The 19,925-nt window shown below is 42.9% G+C and overlaps 1 protein-coding gene across 1 annotated transcript in view; it reads left to right on the top strand.

Moving 5' to 3' along the window:
* Positions 1-19,425, top strand: part of LOC145412882 (uncharacterized) — a 118,183-nt gene extending 98,758 nt beyond the window's left edge. The window contains exons 7-8 of the mRNA XM_080282680.1: positions 13,271-13,409; positions 19,339-19,425. Coding sequence (XP_080138806.1) covers positions 13,271-13,409; positions 19,339-19,425 — 226 coding nt within the window. The remainder of the gene's footprint in view (positions 1-13,270; positions 13,410-19,338) is intronic.
* Positions 19,426-19,925: the final 500 nt, after the last annotated feature.

Genomic DNA, 19,925 nt, shown 5'->3' with positions numbered 1-19,925 from the left:
AATTTCTTATTAATCTAAAACAATGTCTAAAGTCTAGATAAGCAATCTGCAATAACATTTTCTTTCCCCTTGACATGTTGTATGTCTAATGAATACGCCTGAAGAACTAGACTCCATCTTGTCAATCTCTGATTTTTATCTTTAAACTTACTAAGGAATTTCAGTGGGTTATGATCGGTATAAATGACTATGGGGTCAAAACGAGAACACAAATAAAATGAAAAATGCTGTAAACCCAAAATCAAGGCCAAAAGCTCTTTCTCAATAGTTGAGTAGTTCTTTTGAGATGGAGTGAACTTCTTACTCTAATAAGATACAGGATGTTCAATACCCTGATCATCCTCTTGCAGCAAAACAGCCCCAGCTCCTGTATCACTTGCATCAACAGACATCTTAAAAGGCTTAGCAAAATTTGGAGTAGCGAGCACTGGCTGACTTAATAGGATAGCTTTAAGTTTGTTGAAAGAGGATTCACATTTATCGGTCCATGCAAATTCAACTCCCTTTTTCAGTAGGTCTGTAAGTGGTGATACAAGAATTGAAAAGTTAAGAACAAATCACCTGTAATAACCCACCATTCCCAAAAATCTTTGGAGCTCTTTCCTACTTTTAGGTCTGGGAAGATCACTTATAACCTGAACCTTAGCTGCTGGTGGTGCAACGTGTCCATCACCAATCACGTACCCAAGGTACTGAACTTTAGCTTTTTTTTTTTTTTTTTTTTATGCGAGGAAGAAGGAACCAAAGGCCATGAGCCCGCAGTAACAGTTCCCTCCAAGAGAAAAACAAAATACAATATAGAGCCAAATTCAAGATCCGATCATTTTGAGATGCCTGGACACACTGCGTTTGAAAGACTGGAGATCATAGGCAGCAGGAAATACAGACAGAGGGAGACAGTTCCAGAGCTGACCTGTTGCATAAATGAAAGACTGGGAGTAACGGTTAACTCTTGCATTAGAGAGTTGGACAGAAAAAGGATGAGAGTTTGCTACCAGACGGGTGCTACGCGCCCGTCGTACAGGTGGAGGAATGCAAGCAGACAGTTCAGAGGACCAGTGACCATTAAAGTAGCAATAGACAAGAGATAAAGATGCAACAGTGCGGCGAAGAGACAGAGGTTGAAGGGAGTCAGTAAGAGGAGGAGAGTTAATGAGACGAAAAGCCTTTGACTCCACCCTATTGAGAAGAGCTGTATGTGGGGAGCCACCCCACACATGAGAGTTGTACTCCACACAGGGGCGGATAAAACCCCTGTATAGAGTCAACAATTGCGCAGGGGTAAAGAAAGAGCGGAGTCGGCTTAGCACACCCAATCTCTTGGAAGCAGATTTTACAAGAGATGTAATATGATCTTTCCAAGATAAGTCCCGAGTAAATGAAACCCCAAGCATGTTCAAGGATGATGCAGGATTAAGCTGAATATTATTAAACATTAGTGGGTATACCTGTGGAAGATTTTGTCGGGTTGATAGGTGTAAGAACTGAGTCTTAGATGCATTAAAGACAACCATATTATTTTTACCCCAGTCAGAGATACGAGCCAAGTCAGACATTAGGTGTGCCATAGCCTCATCCCTTGTTTGTTGAAGTAACTGTTGAGATGGGCGTTGCGGGAACCGAATGGAAAGGTGAAGGGTGGAGTCATCAGCGTATGAGTGGATATGGTTAGATGTACAGCTTAGAAGATCATTGATGAATAAAAGGAAGAGAGTTGGTGATAGGACAGAGCCCTGAGGAACACCACTGTTGATAGATCTAGGAGAAGAACGATGGCCGTCTACAACAGCGGCTATAGAACGACCAGAAAGGAAGCTAGCGATGAAGGCACAGATAGAAGGATAGAAACCGTAGGAGGGCAGTTTGGAAATTAAAGATTTATGCCAGACTCGATCGAAAGCCTTTGAGATGTCAAGTGCAATGGCAAAGCTTTCGCCAAAGTCCCGAAAGGAGGATGACCAGGAGTCTGAAAGGTAGGTGAGAAGATCGCCAGTGGAGCGTCCCTGACGGAACCCATACTGACGATCGGAAAGAAGGTTGTGATAGGAAAGATGCCTTAAAATTTTTCTATTAAGAATTGACTCGAAAACTTTTGAAATACAGGACGTTAAAGCAATTGGACGATAGTTGGAGGGTTGGGAGTGGTCACCCTTCTTTGGGACTGGCTGAATGAGAGCAAACTTCCAGCAAGAAGGAAAGGTACAAGTTGACAGACAAAGACGAAAGAGTTTGCCTAGGCAGGGTGTAAGCACAGAAGCACAGTTCTTGAGAACAACAGGAGGGACCCCATCAGGCCCATATGCCTTGTTAGTACTGAGGCCAGTGATGGCAGAAAATACATCAACTGAAGAAATTTTAATGTCAGCCATGAGGAAGTCAGAGGGGGAAGGTGATGGAGGAACAGCACCGGAATCGTCTAAAGTAGAATTGGAGGAGAAAGTCTGTGCGAAGAGATCTGCTTTATCAGTAGAAGAAATAGCTACAGAACCATCAGAGTAGAAAAGAGGAGGGAAGGATGATGAGGTAAAGTTGTTAGAAAGATTTTTGGCAAGATGCCAGAAGGAGCGAGAAGAATTCGAGTTGGAGAGTTGAGAGCATTTAGTATGGATGAAATTATTTTTAGTACAGCGAAGAACAGACTTAGCACGATTCCGGGCAGAAACGTAAAGATGATGTGATTCAGGGGTGGGTTGGCTCCGGTACCTTTTGTAGGCCCTCTCCTTGTTGCGGACAGCATTAGAACAAGCGTAATTAAACCAAGGCTTTCTTGCGTTAGTCAAAGGATATGAGAAAGGAATGTATGCTTCCATGCCCGAGAGAATAACCTCCGTAATGCGCAAGGCACACTCAGATGGCTCACGGCCATGGAAGCAATAATCATTCCAAGGAAAATCAAAGAAGTACTGCCTGAGGGCCTCCCAGTCTGCGGCTCCAAAATGCCACAGACGACGTTTCCCTGGAGGGTCCACAGGCCGTACCGGAGTGATAGGACAGGTTAAGGTAATAAGGTTGTGATCGGAGGAGCCCAACGGAGAGAAAAGATTAACAGAGTAAACAGAAGGATTAGTTGTGAGGAAGAGGTCAAGTAGGTTGGAGCTCTCTCCAAGGCAGTCAGGGATACGGGTAGGGTGCTGTACAAGCTGCTCTAGGTCATTAAGGATAGAAAAGATGTAGGCTTGTTCACCAGGTGGATCCGTGAAAGGAGAGGAGAGCCAAAGGTGGTGGTGAACATTGAAATCTCCAAGAATGGAGATTTCAGAGAAAGGAGAAATGGATAGAATGTGTTCCATCGTAGAAGTAAAATAGTCGAAGAATTTTTGATAGTCAGTAGAATTAGGGGATAAGTAAACAGCACAGATATATTTAGTCAGAGAATGACAGGAAAGCCGAAGCCAGAGTGTGGAGAATTCAGAAGAATCAAGTTCAGGAACACGAGAGCAAGATAAGTCGTTGCGTATATATACACAACAGCCACCTTTGGCTTTGAAATGAGTATAGAGAAAGTAGGAGGATACAGACCAAACTCAAACTTTGATAAATTAGCTACAAGATTAGGATGAACCAAACGCTCAAGAAATTTACTGACATGGCATAGGTGATCTTTCCAGTTGTCTCTGAAGATTAATACATCATCAATATAAACAACATACCCTGCCAAACCCTCTGTTACAACATTCATGAGCTTCTGAAATGTGGCTGGTGCATTCTTCATACCATATGGCATTACGGAACATGCAAAAGTCTTTCCTAGTGTTACAAAACATGAGATCTCCCTAGCACGTTCAGTCATAGGTACTTCCCAGTATCCCTTTAACAAATCAAACTTACTTATGTTCCTAGCCTTTCCGATCTTGTCTATGCAATCTTCCACACGAGGGAGAGGGTAAGTGTCTGTTTTCGTTATCTGATTAACACGTCTGTAGTCGATGCAAAGCCGCTGTGACCCACCTGGCTTAGGGATTAGAGTGACAGGAGAACTCCACTCGCTCTGACAGGGCTCAATCATCTTGTGGTCCAACAGGTAGCCAAGCTCCTTCTGGATGAGAGGAACTTTCACTGGGTTCACACGGTAAGGAGGCAATTTAATTGGCTTTGCGTCTCCAACATCGACATCATGCATCAACACAGTGGTTCTTCCTGGAGTGGCACGGAACACTTGCGGGTACTCCTGCAGTAATGCCGAAATCTCCTGCCTTTCCTCGGGAGGTAGATGAGAAAGCTTAGTCTGGAGATCATTTATGACATCAGGATTCTTCCCCAAACTATCACTCAGGCTCATACTGCATGGGAGAGCTTCACTTGCAGACTCGGGTGGAACAGCTACAGTGCAGACTGGATTATTTTCGTCCCGCCTGTGATATAACTTTAGCATGTTGATGTGACATAGTTGCTTGTTCTTTCTATGATCTGGTGTGGCGATGACATAGTTGACATCACTGAGTTTCTTCTCCACGAAATAAGGACCACTAAACTTGGCTTGAAGAGGTTGCCCATGAACTGGTAGCAGAATCAAAACCTGATCTCCTGGCTGAAAGTGGTGTAACCTGGACTTCTTATCATACCAAGTCTTCATCTTCTCCTGAGCGGCTCCTAAATTCTCTCTCGCCAACTGTAAAGCAGTGGACAGCCGTTCTTTGAACTTCATCACATACTCCAGCAGGTTGACGTCATCATCCTCCGACAGCCAGCATTCCTTGAGTAGCTTAAGGGGTCCTCTTACTTCATGGCCAAACAGTAGTTCAAAAGGTGAGAAGCCCAGTGATTCATTTGGAGATTCTCTTGCAGCAAACACAACGAATGGAAGACCTTTATCCCAGTCTTTCTGATGTTCCAAACAGTATTTCTTGAGCATCGATTTGAGTGTTTGATGATATCTCTCCAACGCTCCTTGGGTCTGGGGATGGTAAGCTGAAGACGTGATCTGGGTGATGCCCAACTCTTTCAGAGACTGCTTGAAAACATTTCACATGAAATTACTTCCCCGGTCTGACTGTACCTCCTTGGGCAGACCAAACTTTGTGAAGAACCCTAGCATTTCCTTAACCACGTTCTTTGCTGAGATATTTCTAAGTGGAATGGCTTCAGGATAACGAGTAGCCATATCAATCAGGGTCAACACATAAGAAAATCCTGAAGAAGTCTTAGGAAGACAGCCCACAATATCCACCAACACACGGGTGAAAGGCGCCTCAAAAGGAGGAATGGGAACTAGAGGTGCAACCTTTTCGGTCTGTTTACACTTCCTCACAACTTGACAGGTGTGACAAGACTTACAATACCAGGAAACATCTCTGAAGATACCTGGCCAGTAGAAGTGTTTCAAAATGCGTGCCACAATCTTCCTCACTCCAAGGTGTCCTGCCAAACTGGAATCATGAGCCACTCTAATGATATCCTGCCTACAAACACGAGGGATGACAACTTGATGTACAACCTCCCACTCAAAGTCGGCTGATGCTGTTGGGGGTCTCCACTTCCTCATAAGTACTCCTGACTTTATATAATAACAAGTAGAAGCACCAGCTGACTCTTCCTCACTGCAAGCAGAGTTAGCTAGACCTTTCAACTGAGGGTCAGCAACCTGCAACTCAACCAACTCTTGACGAGACAAATTATCAACACTACGGGGTACTGCTTCATCTGCTGAGTGGTCCAAATTAGCAAGAAAAGTTTCAGCTAGGATAACATCATCATCATCATTATCCTCTAAGTCACCAGTAACTTTAGACTTAGCCCTAGTGACAGCACATGCAGGGAACACATCAGGGACATCACAATCCTGGGCCGCAGCCACTGGCTCACTAGACAACTGAGGAGCTGGACACACTTGACTTCCACCAATGTCATTTCCAAGTAAGAAAGTTACACCTGACATCGGGAGTGTCTCAACCAACCCAACCATAACGCAACCATTAACAAAACCAGACTCTAAATTCACTCTGCACAGAGGGACAGAGAAGTAATTATTCCCTACACCTTGTAAGATTACAGTTTCATCAGAGGAATTAACATTAGAGCCTAGAACACTGGTCAGCATAAGGGATTGGCAAGCACCTGTATCACGATATATTTTAACTGATTTCCTGTCATTACTGTCCAGAGGACTGACAAAACCATCAGACAGGAAATTAGCACATGAACTCTTGAGAGTGTCACCCACGTTACTGCTCAAAAAAGGAGCTCCATCATGAGAATTTAAGTTACCCCTCAAAGCAGGTTCAGTTAACTCAGTTAAAGAATTCTGGGAACTTTCAAGAGTGGACACTAGACCAATTGACTGAATATTTAAAGACTCCTTTTTGTTCACATCACGCTGTCTCCTGAAACATTTCTCCGTAGTATGACCAAGCTTACTACAATAAGTACATTTACTTTTCTGAAATCTAGAGGTGAAGCTGGTATTTACTTCCTGAGAAACATCATCTTTATTCTCTTTCCTGTTACCTTACTCTGAGTAGAGGCAACGTACTTACTCTCAGCTTTCCCTTTTTCTTTAGAATATCTCTTGTGAGTGAGAACATATTCATCAGCTAAAACTGCAGCATCAGACAAATTATCTATTCTTCTCTCATCAAGATATAGGCTTACATCTTTACTAATACACCTTTTGAAGTCCTCCAGCAAAATCATCTGCTTAAATTTACCAAAATCAGAATCCACATTCTTAGAATTTAACCACTGCTCTAACAGATCTTCTTTGATTTTTGCATACTCAACATGGGATTGCTTATCTTGCTTGTAAGTTGTCCTAAATTTTACTCTATAGGCTTCAGGAACAAGCTCATAGGCCTTAAGAATCAAGCTCTTAACTACATCATAATTATCAGATTGATCATGAGGCAAAGATGCATAAGTTACTTGAGCTTTACCGGTGAGAACAGTTTGAAGGAGTACTGATCAATACTTTTTGGGCCAATTAAAACCTGTAGCTACCTTCTCAAACAACTGAAAATACTTTGTTAAATCAGATTCATTAAAAGGAGGGACAAGTTTAACATTTTTAGCCACATCAAAATCATCAGAGCTAGATGATCCAGTTCCACCTTGTTTCATGCGATACTCATGGTCTGCCTGAATCCTAGCAAGTTCAACTTGTTCGTGAAACTCAGCCTCCTTAACATCAGCCTCCTTAGCACGTGCTTGAAATTCAGCTTCCTTCACACGAGCCTCCTGCAGGGCTAGCTGTAACTTAGCTAATTCAATCTGCGTTTGCTCATTTGGAGGAGTTACATTAAACAAGCTTTCATTAATCATGTCAACAATTTGATCTTTAGAATGATGAAAGCGAACAGCAATTCCCAATTGTTGAGCAACAAGCTTAAGTTCATTCTTTGTTCTGTTTTCTACATCACACACTGTTTGCACATTTGACAAAAAATCTTTGGCTTCATCAAGTGTAGTAATAGTAGACATCATGAATAAGTAACAGTCACAAAATATCAAGCAATATCCTTATGATAATATCCTGAATATCCTGATATGAGGTCGCCAAATTTATGTTACGGAACAGAGAAAGATAATGTACACTTTAAGTGAGAATACTAAAAATCACTACTGTCCCGTAAAGTTCCAGGTTCAAAACAAAAGAGTTAGGTAAAATTACAAGTTAAAGTTTAATGCTCAAACTAACAACAAAACATTCAGGACTCATAAGGATAATGTAATGGCAAAAAACAGGTTAAATATATTGTTAACTGCAATAGCATCTATTAACATGAAATTAGCAAGAGTAAATTTACCTAAGTCAGCCCTGATAAAATGAAAATACACTGGGTAATGCTCAGTTAATGCAAGATAAATTATTACAGATACAAAATGGTATTAAAACTGGCTGATAAAATGAATCCTACATAAATTACAAAAAAACCTCACTAGGCCTACAAATCAACACCTTATGCTACACAGTACCAGGAAAAATGCAACAACAGTTATACTCAAATTACACAGCTGCTAGATGGTTGGAGACTTCCTAAGCACTCACAATAATAATAACGGTACAGGGGAGGACAGAGATGTGAACAAAATGAGGAGTAGATCTAAGTGGCAATGATGCAGAGACTGAGCTCATTATATAGGGGCCAGCAGAGCTTGATACAACTTGTAAGAAGGACGCGCAAATGAAGCCTAGGGGACAAAGAGCCGACAATCCTGCTCTGAACAACAGAAAGGACGACTTACTCTACTATAATGGTAGAAGGGGGGGACTGAGGCAAAACACGCTCGTGATCTAACAGGCAGCACACTGTACGTTAGAATTACACAAAGGATGATGAAATCATAGGCTATGTAACAATATATATATATATATATATATATATATATATATATATATATATATATATATATATATCTATACTATCTCTCTATCTATAGCCCGACGCCCTAATCCCGCAAAGGGTGGCCGCAGACAAAAAGTCTCTAAGTGGCTCTGTCACCCACTATTTGACTACCCTCCCCCCAACTCACCCCCCCCTCCCTCATATACCTCTCAACTCCATCCCTCCACCTCATCCTCGGTCTAGCCCTCCCTCTCCCTCCCTCCACCTCACCTACATACACCCTCTTAGTCAGTCTTTCAGTCTCCATTCTCTTCACATGTCCAAACCACCTCAGTGTATTTCTCCTAATCTTCTCAACCACATCCACATCCACCCCACAACGTTCCTTCACTTCTTCATACGTTAACCTGTTCCTCCACGTCACTCCACATGCTCCTCTCAAGTAACTCATTTCCACTGCTCTCACTCTTGACTTGTTCCCCTCTTGCAAGGTCCACGCTTCGCTTCCATACGTCAGGGTAGGGATCACAATACTATCATGCAGTGACTTCTTAACTTCCATTCTCACCTCCCTATTTCTCATCACTACTTTCAGTGTACCAACAACCTTCCCTGCTATACCCTTTCACGCACTTCATCCCCCAAAGTTCCACCCTTACTCACCACACTACCCAAGTACTTGAATGCACTCACATTATATATATATATATATATATATATATATATATATATATATATATATATATATATATATATATATATATATATATATGTATATATATAATATTTTGCGTTACGGCAAAGGTCATCATGTTTATTTTTATCAGTTTGATTCTCTTTGGCATTATTAAATTTGTGTGCAATTTTTACTGATGGGCAATGGATAGTATCCATTTTGCACCATTTGGGATTAATATTTTCAGCAGGCCGTCTGTTCTGCGTCGGAATACATAATTTGAGTACTGAGAATTTCTATATATAATTTCTATGTTTTATCAGAATTTACTGTTCAAACAATGGGAATCTAATCACTAGAAACAATAATTTACTTTAATTTCTGAAAAGCAACTCTCTTTGTAGTCGGAGACACCCACGTAACTTGACCTGGAATGGTCATCCCTGAATTTAAAGTTAAATTTGACCTTACTATGGTCAGGAGTACTAAACTCTTCCACCACTGCAACACTACTAATAAAGTTTTTTGATGCTGCCGTAACCAGATCTATTATGCTACCTCCTCGTGTTAGCCTACGAGCTAACGCAATGAACTCTCTTGCTTGGGAGTATATATTTCCAACCCTGTGCATGATGCAGGACCTCTCGCCATTTGGCAGGCGGTAAATTCAAGTCACCAGTGATTATTTTTTTTCGAGAGCTACATATTTCAACAATGTGGTTGTAAATTTTCCTCTCAGTGTTACTGGACTATGCGAGTGGACAATAAATTGCCCCAACTATCATCGTGCTGTGGGATTATTTCTGAGCTGGAGATAATTACTGTCAGTGTTGTTGATACAGGGCTTAGGAGATACAATTGGATGAAGTCCCATATTTATTTATAACAGTACACGCCTCCTGCTGTAATACTTCTCTCACTACTGAAAATGTTGTAACCTGGTATGTTGTATTCTGCTATAACATTAGGATGTTCGCTGTTGAGCCATGATTCTGGTATACCTATTTCATTGTAATCCTCAGCTAGCGTGCAAGTCTCTAAATCAGAAAATTTATTCCGCAAACTACGCACACTCATGAGAAGAGCCTTAATGCCATTGTCTCTGTTAGTCTGTCTTCTGTTTTTGATGTCTACGTGCACTCGTCTGTAGTGTGTTATTTTTGCGAGGAAAAAAAAAAAGTAATGTATCATCCAAGGACGACCAAGATGAGCAGAGCCAATGTGTGTGTGTGTGTGTGTGTGTGTGTGTGTGTGTGTGTGTGTGTTTTGGAGTATGATTCTGCGTTTTACTGTATGTGCATACTGAATGTGTTTATTTTCTTTGTGTGTGTGTGTGTGTGTGTGTTTTGGCGTATGATTCTGCGTTTTACTGTATGTGCATACTGAATGTGTTTATTTTCTTGTGTGTGTGTGTGTGTGTGTGTGTGTGTGTGTGTGTGTGTGTGTGTGTGTGTTTCTACATTTTCAATATCGTCACCCTCATAAAAGAAACTGCCTAAGTCATTTTTCTGTGATTTCTGGATTTTTGCCTAAATCAGTTCTTCATCACGTGGCGCACCTATTGGTATAGCTGCCTTTGTCAGCTTTAGGGTGTGATTGGTCTAAAATGCGACTCAAGTTTCTGCCTAAGTCACAGAGAACTAAGAAAATGTGACTTTTTTTTTTTTTTTTTTTTCGATTTCCAGAAAAGTAAAAAAAATATTACTTTGGCAGTTTTCTTTCATGAGGGTGACGATATGTTACTGGGTGCGTTTATTTGTGTGTGTGTGTGTGTGTGTGTGTGTGTGTGTGTGTGTGATTCTGCGTTTCTCTGTGTATTCATTGATTGTCTTGTGTGTGTAATTCACCGGGTCGGTCAGGATCACGCAATGGTTGTGATCATCAGCATTTTACCCTCCCGGAAGAGACCTGAGGGCTCATATAGTCCGATCTAAGGGTAAAGCCTTGACCTTCACACACACACACACACACACACACACACACACACACACTCGCTGGTGCAGTGGTAACGCTCTCGCTTGCCAACTGGTGAACGGGAGTTCGCGCCTCGCTCAGGTTGCGAAAAGTTTCACTGACGAAGTGGGTGGTTACTGTCCCCTTTGAGCAAGGGGACGGGTGTGTGCGTGTGTGAAGGTCACAGCCTTGCCCTTAGATCGGACTATATGAGCTCTCTGCTCCCTTCCGGGAGGGTAAAAGCTGACGATCACGACCATCAAGTGATCCTGACCGACCCGGTGAATTACACACCCATCCTCTTGCTCTAGGAGGACAGTGACCACCCGCTTCGTCAGTGAAACTTTTCGCATCCCGAGCAAGGCGCGAACCCCCGTCATAGTAGATACTAAGCGAGATCGTTACCACTGAGCCGGCGAGCGGTGTGTGTGTGTGTGTGTGTGTGTGTGTGTGTGTGTGTGTGTGTGTGTGTGTGTGTGTGTGTGTGTTATCGTATGAGTCTTCGTTTTCTGTGTGTGCATACTGAGTGCGTTTATTTTCTTGAGTGTGTGTGTGTGTGTGTGTGTGTGTGTGTGTGTGTGTGTGTGTGTGTGTGTGTGTGTGTTGCTTTTGTTGATGATCTTGTTCATGTTGTTAGGGAATCCAGGGGACATCATTTTCAAATTGGTGTTGCTGATACCTGGTGGTTTCATGTAAATTATGAAAGAATTATAGAGTAGAAAGATTATATATAGGCAGAATAAGATTATTAGGAGGTGACAAGCATTATAAAGAAAAAGAATCCCAGTGGTTAACAAGCTAGCAATGTTTGGTTAAGTTTGAGAGTTTATTTGTTATTTGTAATGTGGGCACGTGCATATGTATGTTTCCCTCTGTTTGTGTATATGTACGTAAGTGTGTATGAATGAGCTAGATGGCATATGTGCATGAAGTGGAGAGAGAGAGAGAGAGAGAGAGAGAGCGGGTCTGAGTGAGATGGTGCGTATAAGCGAACTGGAAACTAACCGGAGGAGGTGAGAAATGGTAAGGTAGATAGATATAGTTTTAGAGAGAGAGAGAGAGAGAGAGAGAGAGAGAGAGAGAGAGAGAGAGAGAGAGAGAGAGAGAGAGAGAGAGAGAGTCAGTCGGATGGGCGAAAGGAAGGGAAGGGAAGGGGGCTGGAACGAGTTAGCATGAAAGAGATTCTATATATATGCAGAGTTTGTGTACCCTTCCTGTGTTACGCATTCCTTTTACCCCCCCCCCTCCTCTCTCTCCCTCTCTCTCTCTCTCTCTCTCTCTCTCTCTCTCTCTCTCTCTCTCTCTCTCCCTTCCATAGCTCTACAAAGCCTGAAAATGAAGAGTGATGTGAAATTTTGTATGAAAGTAAGCCACCTCGATCACAGGGTTGAATACCGTACAGTTTCAGATGAGTTTCGTTAAAACAGACTTTACTAACCTTCGAAGAGACTCTCAGTTGCAAAAACATCCTTAACAATACCATTAAAAAAGTTCTGAATGAGACAACCATAGCGTGAATTCAGTATAGACGATGTTATCAACGCTGTGATAGAAGTTTGCAACACGTAGAATTTCTGATCCTTTGGGCATCGTCTCAATCACTCCGAGCCTAGAGTCAGAAATATTAAGAAGATAGTAGATAACACCTCTTCATTCCCTGCCCATTCCTAATTCCTTCATAATTCCCCCAACTCAGGCCTATTTTTTTTCTCTTTGAAAACGCTGCCAAGTCTGCCCTACCACTAACCCTGCTCTAACACTTCTATTGTTCTTCTAACTTTTACCTAACCTAACCGAACTTAACCTACACCTCCATTAACTTGGTCATATTTCTCCTCTAACACTCTATTAACGTTACTATCTCTGCTTTAACGCTTCTGTCCCTCTTCTCTTTCCCAACATAAACGAATTTAACTTATGTCTGCCCTAACTCAAACACTTCTCCGACCTCTCTTATCCCCAGTACATCTGTATCCTTCATAATTTTTATTTCTCAATTCTTTTCTCACACTTCTCGGTTATATTTATTTCAATCAGTTTTAACCCAACAAAATTAAACTGTACGTCAACATATCTTGTCATCCGGTTTTTCCTAAATACTTCCGTGTACTTTTCTATAACTGTTCTCAATCCTGTGCTAACCAAACCTAACCTCTTGACCCCTGTGGCTCTCTCCTAACCTCCCAACCATCCTTACCTCTTCCAATCCTAACTCTTTGCTAGTTCAGTCCTACATTTTTTTTTTAATTTTCCTAACCATATCTCTGCCCCAGCATTCTACTCCCCTATTCGTTTTAAATCAACTTACTGTCCGGTAACCCCCTAACTTTCCCTCACTAACTTTCGCTCTTTCTCCCGCCAGCGTGAAGGGTGATCCAAGGGGCGGGTTCGTGGTCTCTCGGCTGTACGTAGCGGACGCCACACCAACAGACTCTGGCACCTACACCTGCTGTTATAACGTTACGTGTGCTGCTGTGTTGGTGCATGTGTTGGCAGGTGAGGTAAGAGAGAGAGAGAGAGAGAGATTCAGTGACCGGAGTGAAGGATGGCAATAGGGAAAAATGTTGAAAAAAGAGGAGTGGAAAGAGAGAGGAAGGAGAGACAGGTAAGGCAGAAAGTGTTGAAAAGGAAGGGAGCGAGAGATGGTGAGGAGGGGAAGTAGGGAGAGGATGCAAGAGGATGAGAAGGAGAGAGATGGAAGAGTAGAGGGGGAGGAATTTAAGTGAAGGTGGGTGGAAACTAATGAGGGACAGGGAGAGTGGCAATGGATGGGAGTGGCTGTGGGGGAGAGGGAGAGAAGAGAGAAATAAGGGGAAATGCGGGGGAAGGATAAGGGACTGAGGGTGGTGGAGAGAGTGAAAGATTGTGGAAAGGGAAAAAAGAAAGAGAGTGGGATAACAGGAAGAGCGATGACCATGTAACAGTATCTGCAAACCTATATCTCCTTCCCTGACCCTGTGGAGAGAGAAAGAGAGAGAGAGAGAGAGAGAGAGAGAGAGAGAGAGACCAGAAATAACAAAGGCAAAGGAAAGCAAAAGTTACAAGATACAGTTGAACTGGAAATCAATGAATATTACATAGAATATTATTATGATCTTTATTGCCCTTAAAAATACTTTTACCGCAACTGTCATTGTTCACAATTCTCTCTCTCTCTCTCTCTCTCTCTCTCTCTCTCTCTCTCTCTCTCTCTCTCTCTCTCTCTCTCTCTCTCTCTCTCTCTCTCTCCACATTCAACATTAAACCACACGAATTAATTGTCAGTTCCCAGTCCTCCACTTGCCAGCACTTTCACTTCCACACTGCACACTTATTGAGACATACAGACAGACAAATGAAGACAGAGGGAGGGGGAGATAATGTTTGTGAAAGAAGTAATGTGTACATATGGCATGGTTATTTGAGTTAGTGACTGTGTGTGTGTGTGTATGTGTGTGTGTGTGTGTGTGTGTGTGTGTGTGTGTGTGTGTGTGTGTGTGTGTGTGTGTGTGTGTGTGTGATAGAAATACAACGTTTACGTAAGGAAAGTAGTTTCGAATATTGCATTTGAGTATATTTTATGTACGTAATGTATGCATGTATATATTAGCACAAGTATGAATGTACAGTATTATTTAGACTAAGAGAAGGGAGGGATACTGATGTATTCTAACTACGTAACCCAAATATCCTTATATCCTACTTTTATGCAAGGAAGAAGGAACCAAAGGCCAAGATCCCGCACATTTTTTCCTCCAAGAAAAAGCAAAAACAATATAATAGAGGGCCAAATTCAAGATCAGTTCATTTCGAGATGCCTGGACACACTGCGTTTGAAAGACTGGATATTGTAGGCAGCAGGAAATACAGAAAGAGGGAGACAATTCCAGAGTTGACTTGTTCCATATATGAATGACTGGGAGTAACGGTTAGCTCTCATATTAATGTTGGACAGAAAAGGGATGGGAGTTTGTAGCCAGACAAGTGCTACGCGCCCTCCGTAGTGGTGCAGAGATGCAAGCAGACAGTTTAGAGGGACAATGACCATTGAAGTAGCGATAGAAAAGAGATAAAGATTCAACAGTGTGGCGAAGAGAGCGGTTGAAGGGAGCCAATAAGAGGAGGAGAGTTAATAGGACGGAAAGCTTGGACTCCACCGTGTTGAGAAGAGCTGTATGTGGGGAGCCTTCCCACACGTGAGAGTTGCACTCTACACAGAGGCGAATAAAACCCGTGTATAAAGTCAACAATTTTGCCGAAGTAAAGATGGTACGGAGTCGGTTTAGCACAGCTAATCTCTAGATTTTATAAGATAGGTAATATGTTCATTCCAAGATAAATCCCAAGATAATCAAACCCCAAAGTGTTTAAAGATGATGCAGGATTGAGCTGGATATTGTTAAAACTTAGAGGGCACTTCTGCAGAAGATTTTGTCGGGTTCAGAGATGTAAGAACTGAGTTTCTGATGCATTAGAAACAACAAGATTATTTTTTACCCCAGTTAGAGATATGAGCCAAGTCAGACATTAGGTGTGCCATAGCCTCATCCCTTGTTTGTTGAAGTAACTGCTGAGATGGATACTGGGGGAACCGGATGGAAAGGCGGAAGGTGGAGTCATCAGCATATGAATGGATAAGGTTAGATGAACAGCTTGGAAGGTCATTGACGAATAAAAGGATGAGAGTTGGTGATAGGACAGAGCCGTGAGGAACACCACTATTGATAGCCCTAGATGAAGAAACGCTGGCCATCTACAACAACAGCTATAAAACGACCATAAAGGAAGCTAGAGATGAAGACACAGATAGAAGGATAGAAACTGTAAGATGGCAGTCTGGAAATTAAAGATTTATGCCAGACTCGATCGAAAGCCTTTGAGATGTCAGGTGTAATGACAAAGCTTTCCCCAAATTCCTGAGAAGAGGATGACCAGGAGTCTGAAAGGTAGGTGAGAAGATCGTCAGTGGAGCGTCCCTGACGGAACCCATACTGATGATCAGAAAGTAGGTTGTGAGAGGAAAGATGCTTTAATATTTTTTTCTTAAAAACAGACTCGAAAACATTTGAAACACAGGATATTAAAGCAATTGGGAGATAATTAGAGGGATGGGAATGGTCACCCCTCTCTGGAACAGGCTGAATGAGAGTTAACTTCCAGCAAGAAGTAAAGGCATGAGTTGACAGAAAAAGGCAAAAGAGTTTACCTAGGCAGGGTGAAAGCGCAGAAGCACAGTTCTTGAGGACAACAGGAGGGACCCCATCAGGCCCATATGCATTGTCAGTACTGAAGCCAGTGATGGCAGAAAATATCTCAGTTAAAGAAATTTTCATGTCAGCCATGAGGATGTCAGAGGGAGGAAGTGATGGAAGGACAGCAATGGAATCGTTTAAGGTGAAATTGGAGGAGAAAGTGTGAGCGAAGGGATTTGCTTAATCAGAGGAAGTAATAGCTGCAGAGCCATCAGCGTGGAAAAGAGAAGGTAAGGATGATGAGGTAAAGTTATTAGAAAAGTTTTGGCAAGGTGCCAGAAGAAGCAGGGAAGAATTTGAGTTGGAAAGTTCACGGCATTTAGTACAAATGAAATTATTTTTTTGCAGAGCAAAGAACAGATTTAGCACAATTCCGGACAAAAAGAGAAAAGAGATGAGATTCACGGGTGGATTGACTCCAGAACCTTGTGTAGGCGCTCTCCTTGTTGAAGACAACATTAGAACAAGCACGATTTAACCAAGGTTTGTTTCATTATTCATAGGATATGAGAAAGGAATGAATGCTTCCATGCCAGTGAAAACAACCTCTGTAATGCGCAAGACACACTCAGATGGCTCTCGGCCATGGAAGAAATTCCATCATTCCAGGGAAAGTCAAAGAAGTACTGCCTAAGGGCCTCCCAATCAGCAGCTCCAAAGTTCCACAACTGACGCTTCTTGGGAGGGTCCAGAGGTCTTACTGGAGCGATAGGACAGGTTAAGGCTAAAAGGTTTTGATTGGAGGAGCCACAAGGTGAGGAAAGATTAACAGTGTAAGCAGAATGATTAGTTGTAAGGAAGAGGTCAGGTATGTTGGAACTCTCTCCAAGGTGGTCAGGGATATGGGTAGGGTGCTGTGCAAATTGCTCAAGGTCATTAAGGATAGAAAAGATGTAGGCTTGTTCACCAGGAGGATCAGTGAAAGGAGAGGAGAGCCAAAGATGGTGGTGCTCCTAGAATGGAGACTTCAGAGAAAGAAGAAATTGACAAGATGTGTTTCATCTTGGAAGTAAGATAGTCGAAGAATTTTTCATAGTCAGTAGAATTAGGGGATAAGTAAACAGCACAGGTATATTTAGTCAGAGAATGACAGGCAAGCCGAAGCCAGGAAGTAGAGAATTCAAAAGATTCAAGTTCAGGAACATGACAGCAAGATATGTTTTGACGGACGTATACACAACAGCCGCCATTGGCTTTGAAATGAGTATAGAAACTGTGGGAGGATACAGAGGAGGGTTTGCTATCAGTCGTTTCAGACAGTTGAGTCTCAGTTAGGAAGAGAAGGTGAGATTTAGAGGAGGAGAGGTGGTGCTCAAATGAAAGAGGACAGGCCGCGAATGTTGCAGAAATGAAGAAGTGACTCAGACAGTAGTTCTATGCATCTCGCTTGGTCGTCACCAGGAGATGGGCGGATGGTGGGGGCTTTGTTCCCCCCCCCCCGGCCCGGGGACTCCGAGGCTTGGTTATTAGACGCATTTTTTAAGTTTAAATATTGAATTGGAAGTGTAAAGTGTAATGTCCATGTAGTTTGGTGTTGACAGTTAGAGGAACTTGTACTGGAAAGTATGCTGGCCTACACTCTGTGTTACTGAAACACTGAAAATGTCCAGTAAAGGGGGATGGTAAGGAGCTAGTCCCTAGGGCTGATGAAATGAGTGCTCCAGCTCTCCCTGTCATCAGCTTTCCATCCACCTTGGAAATACTGCCTTGCTCGATTGGTGCTGCAGTCTACTCCCTACAGTATATAGGTGGTAAGGCCTTATTGATAGTGCAAAGTATTACTGGTTGAAAGAACAGTATCGTAATGCAGACAAAAGACGATCACAAAGAGAGAGAGAGAGAGAGAGAGAGAGAGAGAGAGAGGAGTGACAAAGGGCAAGTGCAGTTAGAAGAGGGCAGGTTCAAGATAATGAAAGGAGGAGGAGTAAGAAGAGGAAAAAGACACTATGTAAATGATGTTGATTTCTTTGGCGATAAGGAAGAGGACGACGAAGACAACAAAGAGAGGTATGGAGAGGAGGAGGGTATAAGGAGGAACTGTAATTAACAAACGAAGGAAGAGGAGGAGGAGGATGCTATAAGAAGGAACAGTAAGGAATAAAAGAAGGAGGAGGAGGAGGACGAGGGTAAAAGGAGGAACAGGAAGGAAAAAAAGAAGATAGAGGTGAAGGAGGAGGAAGTAGGAAGCGGACTGATGATGGAGGAAGAAGAATAAGGCGGGGAAGGAGGAAGAGGAGGATACGAAGAGGAGGTATATGTAGAATAGAAATTGAAAGGGAGGAGAAGGAGGAAGAGGAAAGGAAGAGATGAAAGGAGACAAAGAAGAATAATTTGGAGAGAACAGAAAAAAAGAACACAGAAAAAAGAAGGAAAACAAGACGAAGAAGTAGACGAAAGAAATGGAAGAAGGAAATGAACAAGAAAAAAGATGATGAACCAGATTAAGATAAGGAGAGAGAAGAGGAGAAAAGAATGAAGATAAGACGGAAAAGAAAGAGATTAAAAAAAAAAAAAAAGAGAGTGAGGGGGAGAAGACGGGAGAAGGGTAGTGATGATGATGATGAAGAGGGTCGTGATAAAGGAAAGAGTGGCTTGTAAGCATAGGAAAGCAGACGATGTAGATGGTACTGAGGAAAATGGTGATGATTTTGATTTTGGTAATGGCATGGAGGGGAACCAGAATGAATGAGAGTCAGGAGGAGGAGAATGAGGAGGAAGTAAGAGGTGGATGATGAAGCTGACAGTGATGACGAAAGAATTAAGATGGCGAGAAGAAGAATAGGTTGGAGAATGAGGAACAAGATAAAGATGATGATGGTGATGATGATACCGCACTAATTTTAGGATTATGGCAGCGTAGCAGTAGCTAAAAATGTCCTCTGGACACGTCCTCCCCGTCCATAATTCATTTGTCACTGTTACCACCCTCTGGTCCCGTTAAGAATATCTGTTCCATTTAAACTGCTCTCTCTCTCTCTCTCTCTCTCTCTCTCTCTCTCTGCCTCCAAACAATAAAAATAATAACAACAAAGGAGTAGGTAACGTGGTGTGGTCTCACATAGCAGCGCAGATGATCAGGTCAGAGAAGGAAAGATAACGGACCAATCAGCGACCTGCAGACTAGGGATTAACGAAGTGTGTGATCCAGCAGCCGGCTATATAAGTCAGATTGACCCGGGAAAAGTCTCCTCTCGCATAGCTTGGCCTGGCCAGTCGCCATTATGCCCGAGTGTTCCAGCGCCCCTGCTCGTGCCTGCGACCCGTTGAGGGGGGCACCAACCACTAGTTCTGTGCCGTCAGGAGCCACCACCATCCAGGGAACCGTGAATTGGTTCAACGTGAGATCGTGCTACGGTTTCATCAAACGCCGGGACACTGGCGCTGATGTTTTCGTGCACGCATCTGGGATCGTTGCACCAAATCCACGGCATTTCCAGCGCTCACTTGCCGAGGGAGAGACGGTGGAGTTTTGTGTTGTCCAGGCTTCCAAGGGTCCTGAGGCTAAGGACGTCACTGGGCCGAGTGGTGTTGCTGTGCAGGGCTCTGCCCATGCACGGCGGCGTCACCCTGCCCAGAGACGCCGGCCGAAGGGCCTTGGAAGTGCTAGCAACACAAACACACTTGTTGCGATGTGTATCGCGACGGCTGAGGCGTTCAGTGGGGGTAGCAAGGCGGTTCTGGCTGTTCTCCTTCCTCAGATCTTTGAGGAGAACGGCCTTCCACGCCTTGCTATTCCCCGAAGCTTCACCCGCGATACTCGTCTCCCCCCTCGTCAGGAGCGTCAGG

This window comes from Coenobita brevimanus, chromosome 94 (assembly GCF_032717465.1).
Source record: "Coenobita brevimanus isolate Jiangsu-jjx chromosome 94, ASM3271746v2, whole genome shotgun sequence".
In the NCBI taxonomy this organism is placed as follows: Eukaryota; Metazoa; Arthropoda; class Malacostraca; order Decapoda; family Coenobitidae; genus Coenobita; species Coenobita brevimanus.
Note: the sequence above shows the minus strand (reverse complement) of the source record. Positions and strands in the feature narration are given on the sequence as shown.